This window comes from Phycodurus eques, chromosome 5 (genome assembly GCF_024500275.1).
Source record: "Phycodurus eques isolate BA_2022a chromosome 5, UOR_Pequ_1.1, whole genome shotgun sequence".
Lineage (NCBI taxonomy): Eukaryota > Metazoa > Chordata > Actinopteri > Syngnathiformes > Syngnathidae > Phycodurus > Phycodurus eques.
Genome location: NC_084529.1, coordinates 30837837 through 30861345, shown reverse-complemented (window position 1 = coordinate 30861345; position 23509 = coordinate 30837837). Strand labels below are relative to the sequence as shown.

The 23509-nt window shown below is 43.0% G+C and overlaps 2 protein-coding genes across 6 annotated transcripts in view; both read left to right on the top strand.

Moving 5' to 3' along the window:
- il34 (interleukin 34) overlaps positions 1 to 20782 on the top strand; it is a 30614-nt gene extending 9832 nt beyond the window's left edge. For all 5 annotated transcript variants that reach the window (XM_061676249.1, XM_061676250.1, XM_061676251.1 and 2 more), the window contains 6 exons: positions 3782 to 3885; positions 6904 to 6981; positions 7075 to 7152; positions 9974 to 10081; positions 10991 to 11171; positions 16285 to 20782. In XM_061676249.1, coding sequence (XP_061532233.1) covers positions 3782 to 3885; positions 6904 to 6981; positions 7075 to 7152; positions 9974 to 10081; positions 10991 to 11171; positions 16285 to 16343 — 608 coding nt within the window. In that variant the 3' untranslated portion in view covers positions 16344 to 20782. The remainder of the gene's footprint in view (positions 1 to 3781; positions 3886 to 6903; positions 6982 to 7074; positions 7153 to 9973; positions 10082 to 10990; positions 11172 to 16284) is intronic.
- Positions 20783 to 21254: 472 nt separating this feature from the next.
- lonp2 (lon peptidase 2, peroxisomal) overlaps positions 21255 to 23509 on the top strand; it is a 28731-nt gene continuing 26476 nt past the window's right edge. Inside the window, exon 1 of the mRNA XM_061676245.1 lies at positions 21255 to 21822. Within this exon, the coding sequence (XP_061532229.1) occupies positions 21590 to 21822 (233 nt within the window). The 5' untranslated portion in view covers positions 21255 to 21589. The remainder of the gene's footprint in view (positions 21823 to 23509) is intronic.

Genomic DNA, 23509 nt, shown 5'->3' with positions numbered 1-23509 from the left:
TGATTCAGTAACTCTTTAGCCAAAAATCACCCAGTGTGACTGTGAAATAATTACCTGTACACTGGACAGTGCAGTTGAAATTTCATGTTCAGATTGATGTTTCTTGTCAGGGAATCAGATCAAATTAGTTACGGTCATTAAATATGAAGATATTCCTGGTTTATTTGTATTGCTTTGCAATAAAACAAAGGGGAAGACAGCAACTTGTTGTTATTTATATTATTTAAGCGACTTGTTCGGCCATTTTTGTCTTCAAAAAGAGATATTTAATTGGTGTTAGAATTATGAGGGGATCCTTTGAAAAATGTCTCCACTGTAAGGAGTCCCCAGCTGGACCCAAAGTTTGAAAATACCTGTTCTGTCATCCAAACATAAGTTTGCTGTTTTTTCTTTGCCAGCGGTGTACAGTGAAAGGGAGTACAATGAAATGCTCTTCCACTGGATGGCAAAACGTACAATACACATGTATCCACCTGCTGCAATCCATACAACAGAAGATGTCATGGCGATGTGCTTGGATTCATGCGTACTCACAGATTCGTACATCTGAATATTTTGGTGCGTACCACGTTTCGTGGATTTGAGCGTACGCCATGTTTTAGTAGGAAATCCACGCAAGTCTTTGTACATGAGGCCCATGAAGCCTAGGCTCTCTGAAAGGAAAACACTACCCCCCGGACTAATAACCAGGCAATCACATGGTACTAATGAATGGGGCATTGAGTCGAATTTACCCCCGATTTTTTTCACCACGACAATATATATAGACAGAGCGAGAGAGAGAGAGAGAGAGAGAGATTCACTTCCAGGTGTTGTTTAGACTTTTACCTTGCAACAGTCCTGTCTCTTGCTCTTTGGTTGTCGCTCTGATCTTCTTTGTCAATGGCAGCACGGTAGCCGACGGGTTAGCACATCCACCTTACAGTTCTAAGGGCTCAGGTTCAAATCCGGCGTCGCCTATGTTGAGTTTGCATGTTCTCCCCGTATCCCTGCGTGGGTTTTCTCCAGGTACTCCAAAAACATGCATGGTAGGTGAACTGAGGACTCTATAAATTGTCCATAGTTATGAATGTGAGGGCTAATGGTTGTTTGTTTATATGTGCCCTGCGATTGGCTGAGGGTGTTCCCTACCTCTTGCCCAAAGTCAGCTGGGTTAGGCGCCAGCACACCCTTGTGAGGAGAAGCGGTCAAGAGAATGGATCGATGCTTTGTCAACCTTTCTAACTCATCCATCCATCCATCCAGCCATACATTGTCTATTACGAATCCAGTTCAGAAATCAGGCGAGCTTATTTCCGCTAACTTGGGCGAGAGGTGGGGTACACCCTACCACAACACAAAGACCAAAAAGATGTGGTCAGAAAACATTCTCTTCATGAAATGAAGCTGAGTTGTCCAAATCATGTTATTGAAAGTATACCCCTTAGATCTCGACATGTGGGAAGGGTTACATTGAAATTGGATCTGAGGATGTTCAGAATCAATGTCTTGCGGACATCACCAAGTGATTGTTACTCTTGATCTTAGGAATGGCATTCGGCCGCATTTCATCTGCACACGATTGGTAGTTGGGCTTTGTACCTTTTCTAACGAGGCTTCTGAGAAGCAATACACCAGGGATCTTGTTTGATTTGCGCCCCACATCTGGGACGCACAAAGATTAGCAGGAACACATGAAGCATATTCATTCTACGCCGGTAGACGTATGGTTTAACACCCATCGTATGCGTGCGTGTTTGTGTGTGTTACACGTACAGCCACACACACACAAACACACCACATATGGGAACGTTAACTGTTTAATAAACCATAACCACAAATGCACATGATATCAGAATTCAGGCAGTAGTTGACTTCAACAAACTCATTTTCAGCGTCATTGGATTGACAGGAAAGGGTCTCACATTACAATTAGAGCAGCTCGAGGGTGGCCCTTATTTTACATTTTATTCATCCTTTATTTATTCAGGTCAAAGATTATTGAGAGATACTACTTTTTTTTCTCAAAAGCCAAGATGCAGCAGCAATTATACAGTACATAACACAACAGCATTCATACAATAAATAAAAATAAAGACCAAAAAAACAACAACAGCGATGTTAAAATGTATGGCATCTGATTTAAAAACAGTGACAAAGCCCAAATGCTGTTGAGTACGTACATGGTGTTTTTGTTTTTTTAAATTCAAATTTGTCAGGCTTGAAGACATTTTTGGGCTTCTTTAGTGGGTTAATGACTTCATACCTACTGTATGTGTCAAATATTTCATAATTGTTTAAGTGCAGTTTTTACGGACAGAGCCTGAGTCTGATTTATTTAGATTTTTTACCTAAGATATTTTATTTATTTTTCTACAGTACAATGTTCAATGTTCTTTAAAATTGAAAGTCAACTGTTCTTTAAAAGGATGTACATGAATTATTATCCTCTATATGAGTGGCATAAAAAACAACATCAACGATGCTATTGTTTAGCTTGATAGTTTTTGAGAAAAGATATCGTTTTTTTCAATTTTCTTTTTCAATTTTTTCAAATTCCAGAGGATCTGTATTCTGTGATGATAAAGACTTATTGTTCCAGGGCTAGGACTCATTGTTTCCAGGCATGCGCATCCCGGGACTCACATAGTCTCTCAAGTGTAAAATGATCTATGATATAGTTGTCCAAATCTGGCGGCAGGAATTGACATTTGATCGTTAAAAGGACTCTCAGTTTAATATAACCAGTCCTAAGTAGTACATCCATACAAACGTTGAATGACAGATAATTTGGCAATACAGATGTGGTACACACACAGCGTACATTGTTATTAGGCTGGAGGTTGTTTCTGGAAAGACAGTGACAGTTTCCAAGGAAACTTCAAAAGGTTAAAGGCTTTCGGCTTGGATGGGGCTGGAAGCAAATAGATTACGCTTGCGTGAAGCCACCACGGGTTGATTTATCAATGACTGTTTGCTGATGTGTCTGTGTTGGCGCTGCTTACCTTTTGGACGTCATGAAAATGGCGGCTCTTCTGCCAGCCTACCTTCCAGGTCGTGGGTGGAGAAACACGATGTGGGGGTGGTGGGGTTGTGTAAATTGAATGTACAATTCCTCAAAATTCAGTCAACAAAAGCTTTAGTCGGTTGTTTGATTTCACACTTGATGGTTTGGTAAGGCACTCCAGAGAGCCAACTATTTGTATACAAGCAATTAAAATGTAGCATTTCCAAATGTTCCATTTGGTGTCTGTCAAAAATGCAAGCCACTAAACTTCCTCTGCTCGCGCTTGAGGCCTCCAAGTCTTGCGGCCTTTAACAGCAAAAGGGATTTCGTAAAGATCTCCTCTTAAAAGTTACGTTTTTAAAAGGTCCCTTTCTGTCGGAACAACATTTTTGTACTGTTTAATGTATAACATCGGTCAAACATGAGTCTGGGACATGCTTTAAGTTTGACATGTACGCAATTTGTCGACTGAATGCAAAAAGCAATAAACGGTATAAGGCTTACAAGACGGGTGGGTTTGAAATCACCGTCATTGTGACGTCCATCCATCCATGGGTGACACATCACACTGCCAGTTGGAAAAGACGAACTAGAATAGCTTGAAAAAAGGACATTTTGGGCATTTCCAAGGCAAATTATCTTGCAAACCCCACAAAAGGACATCAAAGATTCTAAAAGTCACACACAAAAATGGATGGATGGGGGCCTTTCATTGGAATAAGTTGATTTCTTGAGATTCTGATAAGGATTGATTTGCCACTCTTCGCATTGTATCTGTTCATGTTGTCCTCATAGGCCTGTTTCTGCTGATGCCTGTTCTGATGGCACCAACACCACCAAGCATGTGTACTCCTTTGAGGACGCTCGATGACAATCTGAGCCACAGGCGACGATACATGGTAAGAGAATAATGGCATGTTTATGACCGTGTGACATGAACTATGGAGTGGAAGGATTCCCAACTGAGGTGGCCAGGTTTAGTTTTCCGGCCCCTTCAACTTTTCACTCTTTGTTATATTTCTTAAAATCATTTAAGTTCATTTTTTTCCTTATTAATGTACACACGGCACCCCATATTGACAAAAAAAAAACCCAACTAAAACGTAATTGTTGACATTTTTGCTGATTTATTCAAAAAGGAAAACTGAAATATCACACAGCCATAAGTAGTCAGTCCCTTTGCGGTGACACTCGTATATTTAACTCGGGTGCTGTCCGTTTCTTCTGATCATCCTTGAGATGGTTCTACACCTTCATTGGAGTCCAGCTGTGTTTGATTTTACTGATTGGATTAGGAAAAGCCACACAAATGGCTTACAGCTCACAGTGCGTGTCAGAGCTAATGAGAATCATGAGGTCAAAGGAACTGCCTAAAGAGCTCAGAGACAGAATTGTGGCAACGCTCAGAACTGCCCAAGGTTACAAAAAAATTTCTGATGCACTTAAGGTTCCTAAGAGCACAGTGGCCTCCGTAATCCTTAAATGGAAGACGTTTGGGTCGATCAGAACCCTCCCTAGACCTGGCCGTCCGGCCAAACTGAGCAATCGGGGGAGAAGAGCCTTGGTGAGAGAGGTAAAGAAGAACCCAAAGAAGACCGTGGCTGAGCTCCAGAGATGCAGTCGGGAGATGGGAGAAAGTTCTAGAAAGTCAACCGTCACTGTAGCCCTCCACCAGTCGGGGCTTTATGGCGGAGTGGCCTGACGGAAGGAAGGCTCTCCTCAGTGCAAGACACATGAAAGTTTGCTAAAAAAAACACCTGAAGGACTCCAAGATGGTGAGAAATAAGATTCTATGGTCTGATGAGACCAAGATAGAAATTGTTGGTGTTAATTCTAAGCGGCATGTGTGGAGAAAACCAGGCACTGCTCATCACCTGTCCAATACAGTCCCAGCAGTGACGCACGGTGGTGGCAGCATCAGGCCGTGGGGGTGTTTTTCAGCTGCAGGGACAGGACGACCGGTTGCAATCGAAGGGAAGATGAAGGCGGCCAGGTACAAGGATATCCTGGACGAAAACCTTCTCCAGAGTGCTCGGTCCTCAGACTGGGCTGAAGGTTCACCTTCCAACAAGACAATGACCCGAAGCACACAGCTAAAATAACGGAGTGGCTTCAGAACAACCTCCGTGACTGATCTTGAATGGCCCGGCCAGAGCCCTGACTTAAACCCAATTGAGCATCTCTGGAGAGACCTGAAAATGGCTGTCCACCAACGTTGACCATCCAACCTGACAGAGCTGGAGAGGATCTGCAAGGAGGAGCGGCAGAGGATCCCCAAATGCAGGTGTGAAAAACTTGTTGCATCATTCCCAAAAAGACTCATGGCCGTATTGGCTCAAAAAGGGTGCTTCGACTAAATACTCAGCAAAGGGTCTGTGTAATATTTCAGTTTGTCTTTTTTATTCAATCTGCAAACATGTCAACAATTCATGTTTTTTTTCTGCCAATATGGGGTGCTCTCTGTACATGCGTGTGGGAAAAAATGAACTTAAACGATTTTAGCAAACGGCTACAATATAAAAAAGAGTGAAAAATTTAAGGGGATCTGAATACTTTCTGTACGACAGACTTTGGCGTGGATGAACTTGACTGGCCTGCACACAGAGTCCTGACATCAACCTGATAAAACACCTTTTGGATGAATTAGAGTGCATACTGAGAGCCAGGCCTTCTCGTCCAACATCACTGTGTGACCTCACAAATACATTTCTAGAAGAGTGAAGAGTGATGAATAATCTTGGTTCTCGTATTGTTCATGTCTTCATTTTTCTTATCCTACTTTTGCTGTGTTTATACTCAAAATGTTAAATCAACCTGCTGAGGGACTACAGATGGAAACTAGCCTACGGCTATATGCTGGCATATTTCCATGCAAATGTTTATTCATGTCCGTTTTTGAACGAACGAATGAATGAATCAACAGATAGCACTGGAATGCCGTCTTTACATAACTTAAGTCATCTTTCATTTTAACGTCCGTAAATGATCTACAGAGGAGAGGCAATTCCAAAGGAGGCATTTATTCAGGGCCCCAGGACAGCATGAGACCAGACAAAGTGTATGAACAAAGTCATATCTTTCACTTCAATTTGTGGAAAATGTGTGCGCAAACAGAAGTTGAAAGAAGAACTGTAAATCTGCTCAGTGTAGTTTGTTGTCTAATACTCACCGCACACCAAGGCAGTCATTGTTGCCGGTCTGTCAATCTGACCACCTCCTTAGTTGAATGTCAAAGCAAAACAAAGAGTAGAGCCAGGAACCTGTGGTGGAACAGTCTTTAATCATCACAAAGACATGCTCTACAAAAGTGTTCCCCAGCCTTCTTTGCACCGCAGACCGTTTAGGAGTCGGCATTTTTCTCACGGACCGGCTACGGTGGCGTGCGTACGTACTTACGCACACGCGCGCGCCACGGGATGTCTGAGACGTTTGAGGGTCGTGCACCTGTAGAGAACGGGGGTACTCGCGTGGCTTCAGCAGGAGACGTCGGGTGTCTGAGATGGTCGACGATCTGGAAAAAAAAGGATTATTTGTGTTTTCTCTGACCACAGGGTTGGGCACCATCAGTGTGGAAAATCCCCTCGCACTGAACAAGCCCAGACATGTTCTTATTATCATATCGAAAACCATGTCCGACATCCAAACAACATGTCCAAAACAACATCAGGATTAGATGGGAAATGAACAGTACGAGACCTTTAAATACTATTTTAAATCCAAACTTGAATTTCCGTGGATATAGTAATTACACAAACACAAGGGAGGAATAATTCCATGAAATGTTAAGCCTGTAATATTGAAGATAATAAAGAAAAGGTATGATTTGCAATAATCGAGTTACTGTCAATTACACAGTTTCATAAAAACATGTCATTGTTTGTATCAATGACAATGTTCGTGTTCTTTATGTGTTGCAGAAACACAACTTCCCTGTCAACTACACCATCAAGGTTCATCGCGAGGAAGTTTTTAAACTATCAAACATCAGCAGAATGGTAAGCGCGTGACTACGTTGCTCGAGTGAACTTTTCATTCCGGTTTGTTTCTTTCTGCTGAATAGTGCGGTCCTCTTCCCCCTCTTCTTTTAGAGGTTAAACGTGGACAACTTAGAAGAGTTTCATTTCCAGAGGATGTGGTTCCTTGTTAACCACGGCGTGTTAAAAAGGGTAAGCGCTAATTATTATTATTTTTTTTTGGGAGCTAACTGTCACATCGATGGCTTTACCGCCACCTGCTTGTGCTTGCGAAAGGTAAAAATAAAGCGGTCCCTACCCGGAAGTTCCCAAACCTTGAAGCCGAGCAGTCATCGTATGTGACGTCATCTGAGCCGACGGTGCGCCGCACCCGACCTCAATTTAGCCACGAGGTGTTTTTCGGGGGGCTTTTTGCGGTACTTTTCTCTGAAGTAGGCCAGTGCAAAGAAAAGAACTTGACGTGCCTTCTAAGCAGAAAAGACTGTTGGTATTCAAGTTCTTTTCCCCAGTGTCAGTATCAATCAATGAGGCGATCGAAACGTTATTCATACAGCACTCTTCGTGCATGTTAAATGCAGCACAAAGTGCTGTACATAATACAAAAGGAACACAACAGACCAAATCTTGTAAGCATACGCACACATATGTGCACACACAAACGCTATTGTGCATTTACACACCCGCCGGACGATAAAATGCAAGAGAATGACAGGAAAGTGAAATAAGGAATTTTACGATCAGCTCTTTAGAGTGAGGAGATACCAGTTTCTCGAATAAATAAAAGCAACTAGACAAAAATAACAGTGGAGAGGACATGAGAATATGAGGTTCAAATCAATAAATATGCAAGAACAGTTCAAATCAATACATGAAATAAAAATATAACTAAAAGGATAGAATCTACTAAAACAAGCAAAACAATATGTCTTAAGTTTACTTGACTAAAACCACCAGACTCTCAGCTGCTCTCAGGTCTTCAGACAGGCTGTTCCGCAGGCAAAAGCTGTGTCACCGTGTGTTTTTGGAATTGTTCAAATGCCTCTATTTGAAGATCTGGGAGTTCTGGAATGATCATAGTTTAAAAGCAGATCAGATAACCATTCCCGTAGACAATGCCGTCCTGAATAGCATCCTTTCATTTCAAGCTCACACAAATAACATCCCATGCTCCGCGTATCGCCATCATTTCATGGTCATTTCCCGACAATTAAATTCAATTTTTGGTATCCCTCACAACTTCCTCAATACACTTCAACTGGATGTTGAAGTGTATTAGATGCTCGGATTATGACAAGAAACTCCTCCTTCCACCGCATCACCCCAGATTTACAACACCCCCCCTGGCTAAGCGCACAAGTGGCCCGGGGGCCAGATCCGGCCCGCCACGTCATTTTAGGTGGCCCGCGAGAGTGTGCATCGACTTTGTGTTTCCTGCTAAAAGATCTGTAAAGAAATAAGCTCTGTGCTCCCCTTCTGCTTTGCTATTAGTTTTACATTTCCCCATTGTGATTTTCAAAGTAGTGCTGGAAGACCAGTGACAACAAGCCATGTGCTGGGTGCCATGATGCGAGTGATATATGAGTCTCATCGAGGCGGCCAAAAGGCGCGTGCGGCTCGGCTCGTGGGCCAGGTGTTGACTGCACCTGAGCTAAGAGAAACGTATTATTGTTTTGTCCCAAAACTGTAACTAATTGGATGAATGGTCTTGTGACACCCAGGATGGGTGGGGTTTGACTTGATGGGGTTTTTTTTGTCAGACGCGTAAAATGTTCTTTTCTCTCAAAATGAATAATTCATTCCAGATCATCTTGAAAGTAAGTTTCCCTTGGTGGACCACAACAAATAGGATACGAATGACGTACAGTCAGCAGTACAGTCAGTGGGCGTGTGTCAACACGCAGATGTTGACTGATATGGAGTGCGAGGTGCATTGAAGGGACACTGTGTAACATTTTCCGTTGTTTGCTCGCCAAAATCGATGTCTGCGTTTGTATGTTATCATTGGTTTATTCTAACCTCTGCTGATAATCTGATGCATTCTTGTAAACGAAAAAATTTTAGATTTATTTATACATAAGAGTGGTGACCCAGTTGGGGAGCGCCATGACAGTCTGCCGTCTTGAAACTGAAGTTGCCAGGTTTCTCCTTGACAAGTAAGTCAACACTGCCTCAATCAGCCGAAAGCTAACTTTTTGTCATTTGTTTTGTTAGACAGTGTTGTTGTTGTTCTTCGAGGTTTTTGGATATATGACGGCTACGGTTGTTGCAACACGTGTTTGAAAAACCGAGGGTCAATAGGGCAGTATTGGTTTGGATGCAATACACAATTCCAACGCTAGATGGGAGTAATTCATACACAGTGTCCCTTAAAATCACTTTTTCATTTGGGGCTGATAAAAAGAAAAGTCCTCTTGCTCTTTTTGATCAGATCTGCTAATGTTCATATTTTGGTTGGAAACACACGATTGTTCAAATTCAAAGTGCTAAATTCCAACCAAGTCGTGGACTTAGAAAGATACATAGTCGCCTCCTCTGCTAAAGTCTTGGGCCACAAATAGATCTTTTTCCTTTTTTCCCCGTGTATCTGGGCCACACCGAGGTGAGAAAAAGCAACGTTGCAAAGCGAATGTTGTAATCCAAACCGGAGTGCCCGGAGAAAACCCACGCAGGCACGGGGAGAACATGCAAACTCCGCACAGGCGGGGCCGGGGGATTGAACCCCGTTCCTCGGAACTGCGAGGCGATGCTACAGTGGCCCTATACTCTGTTGCATGCTGTAATGTATAACATCCTTGTGGAATGTCACTCCGTAATTGAAATCTATCTAAATGATCTACCCATCTATCAGTCCATCCATGTTGGCGGCAACAACCTGCTAGCACACAAACAAACAAGTTGCGCGTGTGCCTGGGGAGGTTACAGATATGCCTGAAAGGTTACGAATCGCTCAAATATATTGACTGAATGTTTGCATGTATCAAAGTAGTGTCTTCTGTCCAAATTCAATTCCCAGATAATCCGAGTGATGCCAGAGAGACATCCTTCGCGTCCCTACACCGCAGAGTTGGAGAAACGCCTCCAAGACGCAGAGGGAGTCTTCGTGCAGTCCCATCCTCCGGAGGTAAGGCGGAGTTGCTGCTTATTTACCACGTCTGTATTAAGTTGCTCCTCGATTGAAGGAATTTCACCCATAATTGAGTTTGTCCCGGAACGCAAGGCTCCGATGACATTTGGAAGAACACGGATGTCACATTGATCCTATTTATGATTATTTGGAAGGAGTAGAGGAAAGGACCCGTGGAATAATTAGAGTACGACAGGCATTAAAGGAAGATAGAAATTGGCCTTTTTTATGATAATATTGGCGTCCAGTGTAGGCGAGCTTGTAAAGTGGTAACTGGGGGAGATTTGTTCAGGATAATGGGACTGAGATAGTCTTCCAATAAGAATCTCAAAACGGATACTTGACTGATACCCAGGCCTGGGACTTCTGAAGTCACAGACCATTTCGGGAGTATTACGTTCAAATTGTGCATTTCCTCTTGCAACATTTATCTATCGATCTATCGATCTATCGATCTAGCTATCGAAAATGAGACTTTTCTCATACTTATGGTATTCTCGTAACATGGCTTTAATAATTCCTTATCATTATTCTTTGGTAATAATTCTTTGCCATATATAAACTTGATGGGTTTGCAATGACCAATTATTTCAAAATTGTAGTTTATACAAGCTCATTTAACTTCAAATCAATGCAGTTTTACATATTTAAAATACAACTTTTCAAAGTCTTGCTACTTCTCCTAGGGCGGACACCTGCAGTGCATACAGTACACCTGGAGCTTCAAATTTGATCTAATCCGATATCGTGAAAATAATGTCGCTGACTGTTAATATGTTTTATTTAGTTTGGATGAGAAGGTGAGGATTTGTATTGAATTTGTCGTACAACGAGCTTGCAATGTCGATGTGTTTCTCATGAGGTATGATGCAAACGAATGGCTCAATACCGTGTGTCTGTGTGCAGGTGTTCCAGCAGGAGCTTCCAGATGCAGTCCAGGACATTTGGGATGGTTTAACAGAAGAGTCAGACAGAGTGCCAGAGTCCAGCTGGAGGTTTGCTTCTCCAAAATCCCTTTTGGACAATTTCTGCCACACGATGTACTGCCTCTTCAGGGAATGCTTTGCCACCCCAGAAACACTGGACTGTGAGTATCAGACGACTTAGTCCATCAGTGACAGCCTACAATTGAATGTCAATTGCGTTTCACCGTATTTGTAGGCATGATGAAAAAATGTCGATGTTGATGTCAATGAAGTCATCCTATTTTTTTTAAATATATATATATATATGTCTATCACTGGCGACCTCAGCTCAGTGCGCCGTGTGAGATATGCTAAAGCAGACTTCAACAATGCCGTTGGATGCTGTACGTGCCGTATATTGTACTCGATCACATTTATTAAACTATCAAAAGATAGATTAATCGTGAAGGAAGATGCAGGTTGCTTAAGAGAGTGGACATGGGCGAGACTAAACGCGAATGTGTGGATATTTTGTAATGGGCTTGCTCGCTCCCATTCATTTGAACTTAAAGACTGCGCGGCAGTGCAGTCCGGTTCAGCCGTGGTGCACTACGAGGCAATGGCAATGGCAATGGCAAAAAGTGTGATGATGGTGACCTTCGAAGAGGGAAAGCGAGGCAAAGCAGCAAAAGCGACGCTTTCAGTTCAATGGGGATAAACTGACAGTCGGTCTACAACAATAACAATAAAAATATATAATAGCGGAACGTAGCAGCAAAGTCGAGGGATGAGTAGTTTGATTGTAATTTAGTTTATTACACAGTGGATAACTTATTTTAACACTTGTATTCCAGTTAAGAATGTTAACTTGTCATTTAAAGCATTGCTTGTTCAGGTGTTCGACGTTTTACGGCGGCGACATTGTGACGCTTAACCGCCACTGTGGGTGTGTTCAGTGCAGTGAAGTTGGACGACTAAAGATTTGCTTGCAAATGGTTTGTTACAGGGCGCCCAAGATGGGCAAATTGGCTATGGAGAAAATAAAGAAGCTGGACAAATACCAGTCCAGTCAGGAATAGTTGTTGTTTTTTTTGGAAAGTTGCTTGATAACATACATTCAATACTGCATCTCAATAGAATGAGTTGAGCAAAGAACGAGCAAAAACCTTGACTGTATCTCAAAGTCAACACGTTCTCCAATTGTTCTTGCTCACAGTCTATGAAAAACACAATCCCACTAATGTTTTGGCAGTGCGCTGGAAAATACACGTGGTATATAGGCCTTTAGTACGAGCTGTCATAGCATTTAATTGATGTAAAAAATTTCCCTCCACATTCCTGATCAAAACTTGAAATTGAAAATAATGAGGCATGCACCACATTTTAGAGCCTTCTATTTGGTTAATTTTGTGCTGGGAACACACTGAGAATTCATGATGAGAAAATAATCGTCTGTGTGGCAAAGACTTTGCAGAACGATTTTAAAAGTCTCCAATTTTCCCCTTGAGCGTGACAATTTAATTGCGCATTCACACTTGGCTCACACTAAAACACACTCAAACCCAGTGAACTGGGGAATATATTTTTTCTGTCATTATTTCTGGGAGAAAAGGCTTCACTTTCAACTCCAGTGACCTATGCAATATGGCTTTGCATTAAACTAAAACATTTGAAATGTGCTTGAGCAAGATTGTCTCTGGAGAAAGGCCCAATTGTTCAAGTGGGCTGTGGTGACGTCTCAGTCAGAGACATGTGACACAACCTAAGGGATATCACCTCACCGCAGAAGCAATCTGCTGAAATTTCTTTTGATGCTTGTTTGGGGCATATTTACACCACATTCTCCAATTCCGATTATTATCATTATTCCCCCCCCCCCCCCCCCCCCCTTTTTTTACTGCTACGAGGCCCAGTTCAGAAATGGGTCATGTTAGCTCCTCAGATTGGAAACAGGCCTGCTATGTATCAGATATCTGCCAATGCGACTGCAACATAAAAAACACGTTGGATAAACCCGATCAATATGAACTGGATGCCAAACCAATGGAAATTGGGGTAGGACACCAGTAGTGGTGTAACCATTCATTCATTATACCGGCGTATCGATTTATATTCCTACGATCGATATGTGCTCGGCAAGTTAGCCTTCCGGACAAAACTATATTGATCGAAATTGTTTTGAAAGGTAATCTAGTGATACTGGGAAATAACGCATTGTATTTACGCACGGCAGACTTTATATGGCGATGTGTGTGTATTGTATTTCCAATTGCTCCGCTTGAATTTTCAGTTAGCACACAGCAGTTAGCACAAGGCTGCTTTCTTTTTTGTCTCTTTTCTTCCCCGTATTCTATTCTACGTCCCACATCTAGCCAAAAAGGCCCGATAGGACTCTTTCTCCAGTTTGACGGCATCCCTGACACCAACGGCTTCGGGGATTGCCGCCACGACAGGCACCGACCACCTTACGGCCTCAGCAATAGAGGCGCGGAACATGGTCCACTCGGACTCGATGTCCCCCGCCTCTCCCGGAATAATACATTTCTGTCGGAGCTGGGAGTTGATACTCCTTCTGACGGGGGATTCTGCCAGACGTTCTCAGCGGACCCTCACAATAAGTTTGGGCCTGCCGCATCAGACCGGCATCTTCCCCCACCATCGGAGCCAACTCACCACCAGGTGGTGATTAGTTGACAGCTCCACTAATCTCTTCACCCGAGCGTCCAAGACATGCGGCCGCAAGTCCGATGACACGACCACAAAGTCGATCGTCGAATTGCGACCTAGGGTGTCCCGGTGCCAAGTGCACGTGTGGACGCCCTTATGCTTGGACATGGTGTTCGTTATGGACAATCTGTGATGAGCACAGAAGTCCAATAACAGAACACCGCTCGGGTTCTGATCGGGTGGGCCGTTCCTCCCAATCACGCCCTTCCGGGTCTCACGTGAGCATTGAAGTCCCCCAGCAGAACGATGGAGTCCCCAGCGGGAGCGCTCTCCAGCACCCCCTCCAAGGACTCCAAAAAGGGTGGGCGCTCTGAACCGCTGACCTCACACACCAGCTCGGGCGCCTTCCCTGCCACTGAGGTGATGTTCCACGGCACTAGAGCCAGCTTCTGTAGCCGGGGATCGGATCGCCAAGGTCCCTGCCTGCGGCCACCGCCCAGCACCCGACCCCTATGGCCCCTCACACAGGCGGTGAGCCCATGGGAAGGGGGACCCACGTTACCCTTTCGAGCTGTGCCCGGCCGGGCCCCATGAGTGCCTTCGACGCCCACCTCCAGGCCTGGTGACCCGCGTCCGGGCAAGGGAAACCTAGATTCATTAATAGGTTTCATCATAGGGGTCTCTTAGCCGTGCTTTGTCCGGTCCCTCACCTAGGACCTGTTTGCCACGGGTGACCCTACCAGGGGCGTGAAGCCCCAGACAACTTAGCTCCTAGGATCATTGGGACACACAAACCCCTCCACCACGATAAGGTGACGGTTTCCTCTCCATGTATTATTAACAAAAAGATTTTCCTCATGAAATCTCACACTGCTTAGTTTCTTGCCATTAGTATTTGACTGTTTAGAACAGGGATTCTCACACTTTGGGTGCAGCTAGGGACCCCTTCATAATTCTAACACCATTGCTAACACCCTCTCTTTTCGAAGAAAAAAATGTCCGAACAAGTGAAATCATACCTGAAATAATATGAATCGCAATAAAGTTGATGTTTTCCCCTTTGTTTGATTGAAAATCAATGCAAGTAAATCAGGAAAATCTTGATATTTAATGACCATAATTAATTTGACCTGATTCCCTTGCAACACAGGTGTCAAAGTCAAGGCCTCTGGGTCCGATCCGGCCGGCCACATCATTTTATGTTGCCTGCGAAAGCAAAGTACGGGTGCCGACTTCCATGATTCTTGTTCAAGTCGTTACCAAAATTTGAAATTGTCATATGTAATAAGTAATAACGTTGAGATATTGCAAGCATTTTGTTTGGTTGCCAAACCCCTATGAATAGTAACTGGAATAATAGTTGAACAAACTATTATGCTTGACTTCTCATTTCAAAACCAGTTATCCCTCAATTGGCTATGTATACTGTATGTAATAATATGATGAGGCAATTCAAAATGTTTATGGTTTCACAGTCACCATGGCCCTCTGAGGAAAACCGTAACTACAATGTGGCCCGCCCGCGACAAAAATGACTTTGACACCCCTGCAACAACAGGAATGTAGGAAATGTCACCTGCACTGTCCTAGACGCAGGAATTTGTTTCACAGTCACACTAGATGAATTTTTGGCTAAAAAAAAAGAAGAAGTGTTTCAGATATCGTTCAAAATGAACCAATATTGTATCGCCGACCACAAATCGTATGACACACCTAGAAACCGGCATTGTGCAAGTAAATCCATCATGAAAGATGGTGCAGGGTAATTTGGGAAAGACCAAAGCCTCTTTTCATTTACCCATTGAAGCTGTCTTTTTCCAACGTGGCTGTACCTTGTGAGAGTTACAGACACAGAACAAGATGGAGGAAGGCGACCCTTCAGTCTCACGGATAGCGTCTGTGTGTAACACCTGACACTGACGACTCCTGCCCTATTTTCCGTCCATCCATTTTTTTTTGATAGCGCTCGTGAAGCTCACAGGTGTGTTGGAGCTGATCCCAACTGACTTTGGGTGAGAGGCAGGCACCGCTGCGATATGTCTTCTTCTTTTGCTTTCGACTTGTCCTTTTAGGGGTCGCCACAGCGTGTCATCCTTTTCCACGTAAAAGCCTATCTCCTGCGAACACCAACCGCCCTCATGTCTTCCCTCACGACATCCATCAAGCTTCTCTTCGGTCTTCCTCTCGCTCTCTTGCCCGGCAGCTCCATCCTCGTCATCCTTCTGCCAATATCCTCACTTTCTCCCCTCCGGACGTGTCCGAACCATCGAACTCTGCTCTCTCTAACTTTGTCTCCAAAACATCGAACCTCGGCCGTCCCTCTGATGAGCTCATTTCTAATTTTTTTTGTATCCACCGCTGCGATATGTAATTTTCCTTTTTGCCATCACCGGTACTCTGAGGTATGATGGCATCACACAATGAAAGACAGTAACGCCCCCCAAAAGAGGAATGTTTTTCCTCCTAATTTTGGTCATTTCAGAATTCGACAGCTTCAGGGGGCATTCAACTTCTCAGATTCCACGTATTCGCAAATACAAACGCACCGTTTCCATTTGAGCTTTTTACATCCATTCGTTACATACAAATCTGAATTTGTTTTGATAAATGTTGTCTTTTATTTTTCAGACTTGGATACCTCCCATTGTCAGAAAGGCAGGAAGAAAGCCTTAAGGGCAAACAGCTGAGAGGAGGCTATAGCGGGGGGAGGTCATGCTAAATAGGTATTATTTCCCTTGACCTTGAGGGAGCTCGAAAGACAATCCATGTCGTCAGCCAAAGCCTGCTGGATGATATGCTACATATCGTTTGGCCCTAATATCTCCTCAAAGAGATTTGCTCATTTTGATGTGTATCAAACTCAATGCATGATCCATGATGTGACTTAAATTATTTGCTAAGCTGGGGTCTTTTTGGAATGGAAGATGTGCCGGACGCTGCCTGATCCGCAGCGAATGGTTAACTTGACCTCTGGAGGACGAGGCTTTCACCAGCCATCTGCCTTGAAAAGACCGCTACGTGCTCTTGTGTGTGCCTGCCTGGTTCATCGCAGATATCTTGATAAAAATGTGCCTCACATTGGAGTTACGATAACTTAAGTAAATAAACCACTGGACAACCACACAAGAATACTCTGCTTAGCAACGCCACCTTCAGTGACTGCAAGTCTGTGGACAACATCTCTAAAGACAGCCTTCGAATTTTCTCTCCCTCCGTTCTGCTGTCAATAGAAGCACATTTGGCTATACATTATGCTTTTATCATACTTTACAGATTTTCCTCCGTGTGTTATCCATGGACTATTTGATTTTGAACATTTGCTGTGCATGAAGAGACTTGGGCACAGATGAAGAATAATAGTTATAAATATGTCCAGCTTTCATGTTTTACCCTGCACTCGCTTTGCATTCGAAGAAGCTTGACCGATAAGAGTGCAAAAATGGCATAACAAGACAGATTCTACACGGATTTATTGCCAGTGTTCAAGCCAATGTTGCATTTTTGAAATATATATGTCACGTATATCAATGTGCACTGGTAATCCAAGTGCTTTTTAAGAACTTCTTTAAATGAATCATCATGCCAAAACTGTATTAGACAAACATAAAAACACACCATATTGCTTTTCATTTATTTTAACTTATGGAATAAAAACAGTATTCTCATTTTTTCCTGTTTAATTCATAGACTATTGATGCTGAAAAAATATATATATATTCCAACTTAAAAGAATTCAAAGTGTAAAAATAAAAGTAGAATGTGATATTGAGAAAAAGCAGGGCACGTCAATTACACTGCAAAGTATGTCGGTTTGTTGAACACTTACTGGTACACCGCAGCGGAATACTTTCATCAGTATTCAGCTGAACCTAAGAAGCCTATGAATAATAACATATCAAATAGAAATTGCTTCTGTCTCATATTAATATGTTGAATATATGACCTTTCCTTTGCGACACCCTAGAGGAGATGAGAGTTTTCAGTCTGAGATAATGCTAGTAGAATGAAGTTGTGTGCATGTTCAAAGAAACATGTTACAAGAATCAGAAGGACACCAGAAGAGTTTATAAAGATTTATTCCAATTGTGTCCATCCATCCATCCATTTTCCGAGCCGCTTCTCCTCACTCGGGTCGCGGTCGCGCCGGAGCCTATCCCAGCTGTCATCGGGCAGGAGGCGGGGTACAGCCTGAACTGAGCAAATAGCTGCAATATAAAAAAAGAGTACAAAATTTAAGGGGGTCCCAACACTTTCTGTACCCACAGCGTATATATGAAGCCATCGTCTGAAGATAGAGAGCAGCAGCGTTGATATCACTGGTTAAAATTACAATTTTAGTTAGGAATATTAAGCCTGTTTTTTTTTTTTTTGTGTAAAATGACAATGCTATTCTTGTAATATTTTTACTTACTTTTTTTCCTAGTAACTTCATTCTCCTAACATGACTTTATTCCCATAATTTACAACCGTATTCATGTAACATTTCACATTATGAGTTTATTTCAGCATTGAGCCAGCGACTTGGAAAATGTCGTGAACTCACCTACAAGTTATTCTACAGTAAATGAAGAAGCTGCCTACCACAGAAATGTAGCATTGTAAGCTACAATAAAGTAACTCAAGTTGCATCAGTTTTTCGTTTTGTTTAACATAGCAAAAACTTCTGCTGAAGTCATTACTATCTCGTGATCAATGAAACTCCGAGACAGGCAGATCAGATGAGTTTTATGAAACTGAGTATTGTTTATTAAACTTTCTCTCTTGACAAACCCTCACAACGGGCCATATTTTCACGTTTGTGCATAACAATGCAACTCTCTTCTCTTCAAAGGATGACTTTTCCCTTGTCAAATTAGAACTTAATTCTCACAACAATATGCCCCTTGTCTCATCCATCCATCCATTTTCTGTACCGCTTCTCCTCACTAGGGTCACGCGCGTGCCGGAGCCTATCCCAGCTATCTTCGGGCGAGAGGCGGGGTACGCCCTGAACTGGTCGCCAGCCAATCGCAGGGCCCGTAGAAACAAACGACCATTCGCACTCGCATTCCCACCCTATGGGCAATTTAGAGTCTTCAATTAACCTGCCACACATGTTTTTGGGATGTGGGAGGAGAAAACCCACGCAGGCACGGGGAGAACATGCAAAGTCCACACAGGCGAGGTTTGTCGTGACAGTGCAAATTATCATTCCCAAAAACTTTGAATGTAAATCTTCACATGGTAAGGACTTGGAGCCCCCCAACCATCCATTTTCTGTACCGCTTATCCACACGAGGGTCACGGACGAGGCAACTAATATAAATCATAAACTGGGCCGAGCCATTGTAACTGGGCCAATGTCATCAAGCTCGGATTAATAGATGATCAATAGATGAATTTATCTTTGCCTAGTCGCATCAAAGGTCACAGTATGTTTGCTGTATTAGACCTTTATAGAAATAACACAAGACATACATTTGAGTGTCAGTTTCAGGAAGTTTCATTTTGATGTGGGGTATTCACTCTTTTAGATGCTGACTTGCTGGTTTAGTCAGTTGGTGGTGTCCTTCTCTTATTTTTCTGTAGTTTCATAGAAATGTTTAAAGTTGGTGTAACAATAGTTGATTGGAGCAACAAATACTGGAAAGTACAATACTCTCCTTGAATGCATATTTAAAAAAAAAAAAACCCTCGATGATTTTTTTGTGGGAAAAAAAGGTCAAACGTTTTTCAAATATTCAGAATTGGCATACAGTGGAAAAAGCATTGAAAGTGCAATGTGTATAATTACATAAGGGTGTGTAAACCTCAGGTACTTTTACCATGCATGTCATAAAGACACATACAGTATTTATTTGTAAAGGCTCACCGAAGGCTTACTTATTTCCAGTTAGCAATCCGAACCTACTTTCATATTTAATGTGTGTTGAAGCCTGAAAGTCAGAGGTGTGTCAGAAAAGTACTATGGCTGGTGTCACAGAAGATATATTGAAAACCCAAACTACGAGTTTTCTTCTTCAACGGGGGCCAGACGTTCAACCAGAAAATGGCTCTATGTGATACCCCACCTCCACCTTTTTTTTTTTAAGCTCACGTAGGTCTTTAAAACAGGTTCAGTTTGAAAGATTTGGATGACATCAAGATGGCAGAGCTGCAGAGGATCCAGGAAGAATCCTTCCATCAGTGCATGACGGTGCAGTAGAGAAGGCTGCGAGTGCATGAGAAACCAGGGGGATCACTTCCAAGGGCAAAACCTGTCGTTAGGATTTGAAATATATATTTTGTGACACCGGGGTGAGAAGCTCGGTCATCCGGGAGGATCTCAGAGTAGAGCCGCTGCTCCTTCACATCGAGAGGAGCCAGACGAGGCGGCCGGGGCATCTGATGCGGATACCTCCCGGACGCCTCCCCGGTGAGGTGTTCCGGGCACGTCCCACCGGGAGGAGACCCCGGGGACGACCCGGGACACGCCGGAGAAACTATATCCTTCGGCTGGCCCGGGAACGCCTCGGGATTCCCCCGGAAGGGCTGGATGAAGTGGCTGGGGAGAGGGAAGTCTGGGCGTCCCTGCTAAAGCTACTGCCCCCGCGACCCGACCTGGGTTAAGCGGTAGAAAATGGGTGGATGGATTTTGTGACACCGGTCCTGGAACTTTCCTGACACAATGTGTCAGTTATTCCATTGACATGGAGTGATGGTCATTGATCATATTTGGGATCTGAAACCAATTCAGTGACACTTTCCATATGTTCGATGGGGTTCAACGCTGCAGAGAAATGTGTACCATGATATAATATAGTAATTGCTGAATTGCGCGTATTTGCATTTCTCTTTGCTCACACAATGAAGCAAATGTAATGATACATGTTTGTAACAACATGAACATTTTAAAAGTGCATCCCCCAAAACAGATTGTCAACATGAAGTGCTATGTGCAACCGCTGAATGACAAAGCACAACAGAAAGATGAGTGCAAATACGTTGATTCTTGCTGTCTGGTTTGAACAGAGATCTTTTTTTTTTTTTTTTTTTTATACACAGGATACTGAATATATTTATTTTTGAAAATGTATAATGCTACTGTATGGGACTACTTTTATGAAAGAAGTATAATAAAATTGCAATTTTATCTGTAGTGCTCTGAATTGATGTCATTGTTTTAATAATATTTCAGTACATAATAAAACGTTGCTCTTTCCACTTTTGATTCTTGTCTAATTTTACATTATTTCATGACAACTACACACTTAGCAGACAGTATTTAGTACTGTGCTTTAAACGTCAGTTTGATGAGCTACTTACAAGATCCATTGACCCAAATATGATACATATTTATAACTGGTGCTGAATGCTAATGCTAAGTATTGTTTCCTTTAAGCACAGTAGGCTGCATACTGTAAGCGTTCACTCCCACAATTGATTTCATATTGACACAGTGAATTTTTCAATGGGTAGTAAAATGTTCATTTTTCTAGAAACTGAAACATGAAAACAATATGTAGCTGCGAAATAACTCGAGTGTACACACACAACTTTTAGCTATCAATACACTCGTAAATAAAGCGAAAGGTATCTGCGCTTTTTTATTTTTACCCTTACGACTCGCCGTGGTAAACCCGGACGTACACAGGAAGTTTAGTTAGGAAACAAAACACATATACATCTATTTTTTAAAGTCATGTAACGTCGGTCACCTATAATTTATTTTGAATTTGTTTTCAAATCATAATGGTATATTTTCCTGTTGCATCCAAACGGCTTGCCAATCACCGTTTTACTTTGAAAATAGGAAGGAGCGAAGCGATTTGACTTCCCGTGACTGGAAAGGCGATTTTGGATATTTGCAACTTAACCTAACTTTGCCAGTGGTGGTACTCGACAACATAAGCATCGCAGGTCACTTTTTGTAGCGTCTAGGTACGACAGCAAGTGTCCTAATCCTTAGAAAAAAATGTCCTCCTTGGGCGGAATGACGGTGCCGAGCCGTCTCCCGTTGCTCCTGTCCCACGAAGGGGTGCTGCTTCCAGGCTCGACCGTCCGCTTCAACGTCGATACTCCTCGGAACATGCACCTGATCAAGCACCGTCTGCTCAAAGGGACCTCGCTCAAAAGCACCATCATCGGAGTGATCCCCAACACCAGGGACCCTGCGAAGGATGCCGATGACCTCCCCACATTGCACAAGTAAAGTTGACAATCACATAGTTGAGACAGGCGTCAGCGACATTGCATTGCATTACAGCTCTTGGCTGAGTACTCGTGACCCCACAAGTAGCTAACTCGAAGTAAATGGACACAACATTAGGTACAGTTGATATCAGTACAAAACAAAACAAATATCTGTCAGTCCTTAGCTAAGAATGATTTGATTGAGAGCTATTCACTGATTCTTTTTGTGACTATTATTATTGCGAGTGCCTGTCCGTCGGCGGGTGGAATCTTTGTAAAGGCTTTGCTTAATGTTGTGACTGGTAAGTGGAGCTGTTCTTTCCGCTCCCAGTCCTAACCCTGAAGGTTAGGATATACACGTATGTAACTGCAGTGCAGGTCTTTGCCATGCAAAACTGCATACCTTCATATCTATTGCAGCCTCTTAAATGTTGTTTTATTGATGTGTTTTCGTTCTGGGGAAATCTAGAGCGGAGTCGTGCAACACAGCCAAGCACACAAAGATGGACTTTAAGCGACCACAAGGCCATTCTGTCGCCCCTCCCTTTTCTACTGGCCTGAACAATCATTCATCCACTTTCTTGAACAATCATTCATCCACTTTCTTGAACAATCATTCATCCACTTTCTTGACTGCTTGTCCTCATGTGGGTCGCGGGGGGCGGGGCGAATCCTCTTGGCGCATCTTTTTATTGAACAGCTAATATATACCAACTTACCTTAATGAGAAACATGCTGTTTTTGAAAGGGCAAATGTTTGTGCAGGTTTTTCCCAGAACACTGAATGATTTCTGCTTGCTTGAAATGGCTAAACTGATTAAATTACACTCATCTTCAAAAGAAGAATCGACACCGCCGACTACCTCGGGCTTGAACTACTTATTGAAGTGGTTGGCCAGTATGTGAAGTGAAGTCTGGATAACATCTCTGGAATCTCATGATGCCGGTCGACTTTGGTCAACTGACAAAAATATTTCCCATTAAGATCAACTAAAGTTGGAATCATTTGTTCCAGAGTTGGGCAGCAAAGCAGTGTTTTGGTGAGCGCACGTGTCGCTGTCTCGGCCTGGGTGGCGTTCGCGTGTTCTTCCCATGTTTGCATACTTTTTTTTCTTTTCCAAAACATTGTTACTGAGGCGATACTCTGGGCTAGTTTGTGTAAGGGGAAACCCTTTAACAAGATGGCGCGCCGGTCAGAGCACAGAGGCGAAGAGACTGGACTCCAATATACACTATATCGCCAAAAGTATTCGCTCACCTGCGTTGCCTCATATGATTTGAAGTGATGTCCCATTCTAAATCCATATGGTGTTGGTCTACCCTTTGCAGCTATAACAGCTTCAACTCTTGGGGAAGTCCTTCAGCAAGGTCGATGGGGATTTTTGCCCATTGTTCCACGAGCATTTTTGTGAGGGGCAAGAAGTGGCAGAGGTCACACTGATGTTGGAAAAGAAGGCCCAGGGCTCAAAGTTAACTTTTTAAACAGTTTAATTTTACAATTTTTGCTTGCCCGTGGCAAACTTGAGCTCGCCCTGTTCGGTCAAATGCACTCAAATGTTTGCTATAGCTCACGGTTCGGTTTTATCACGATATTAATCTCACAGTACGATAATTATTGGGGTATTGTTGGAAAGCTCTCGGTATTGCAGGAAGGTTGACGGTACAGGCGGGGTGAAGAGGTGAAAGCAGGAATACCGAAAAA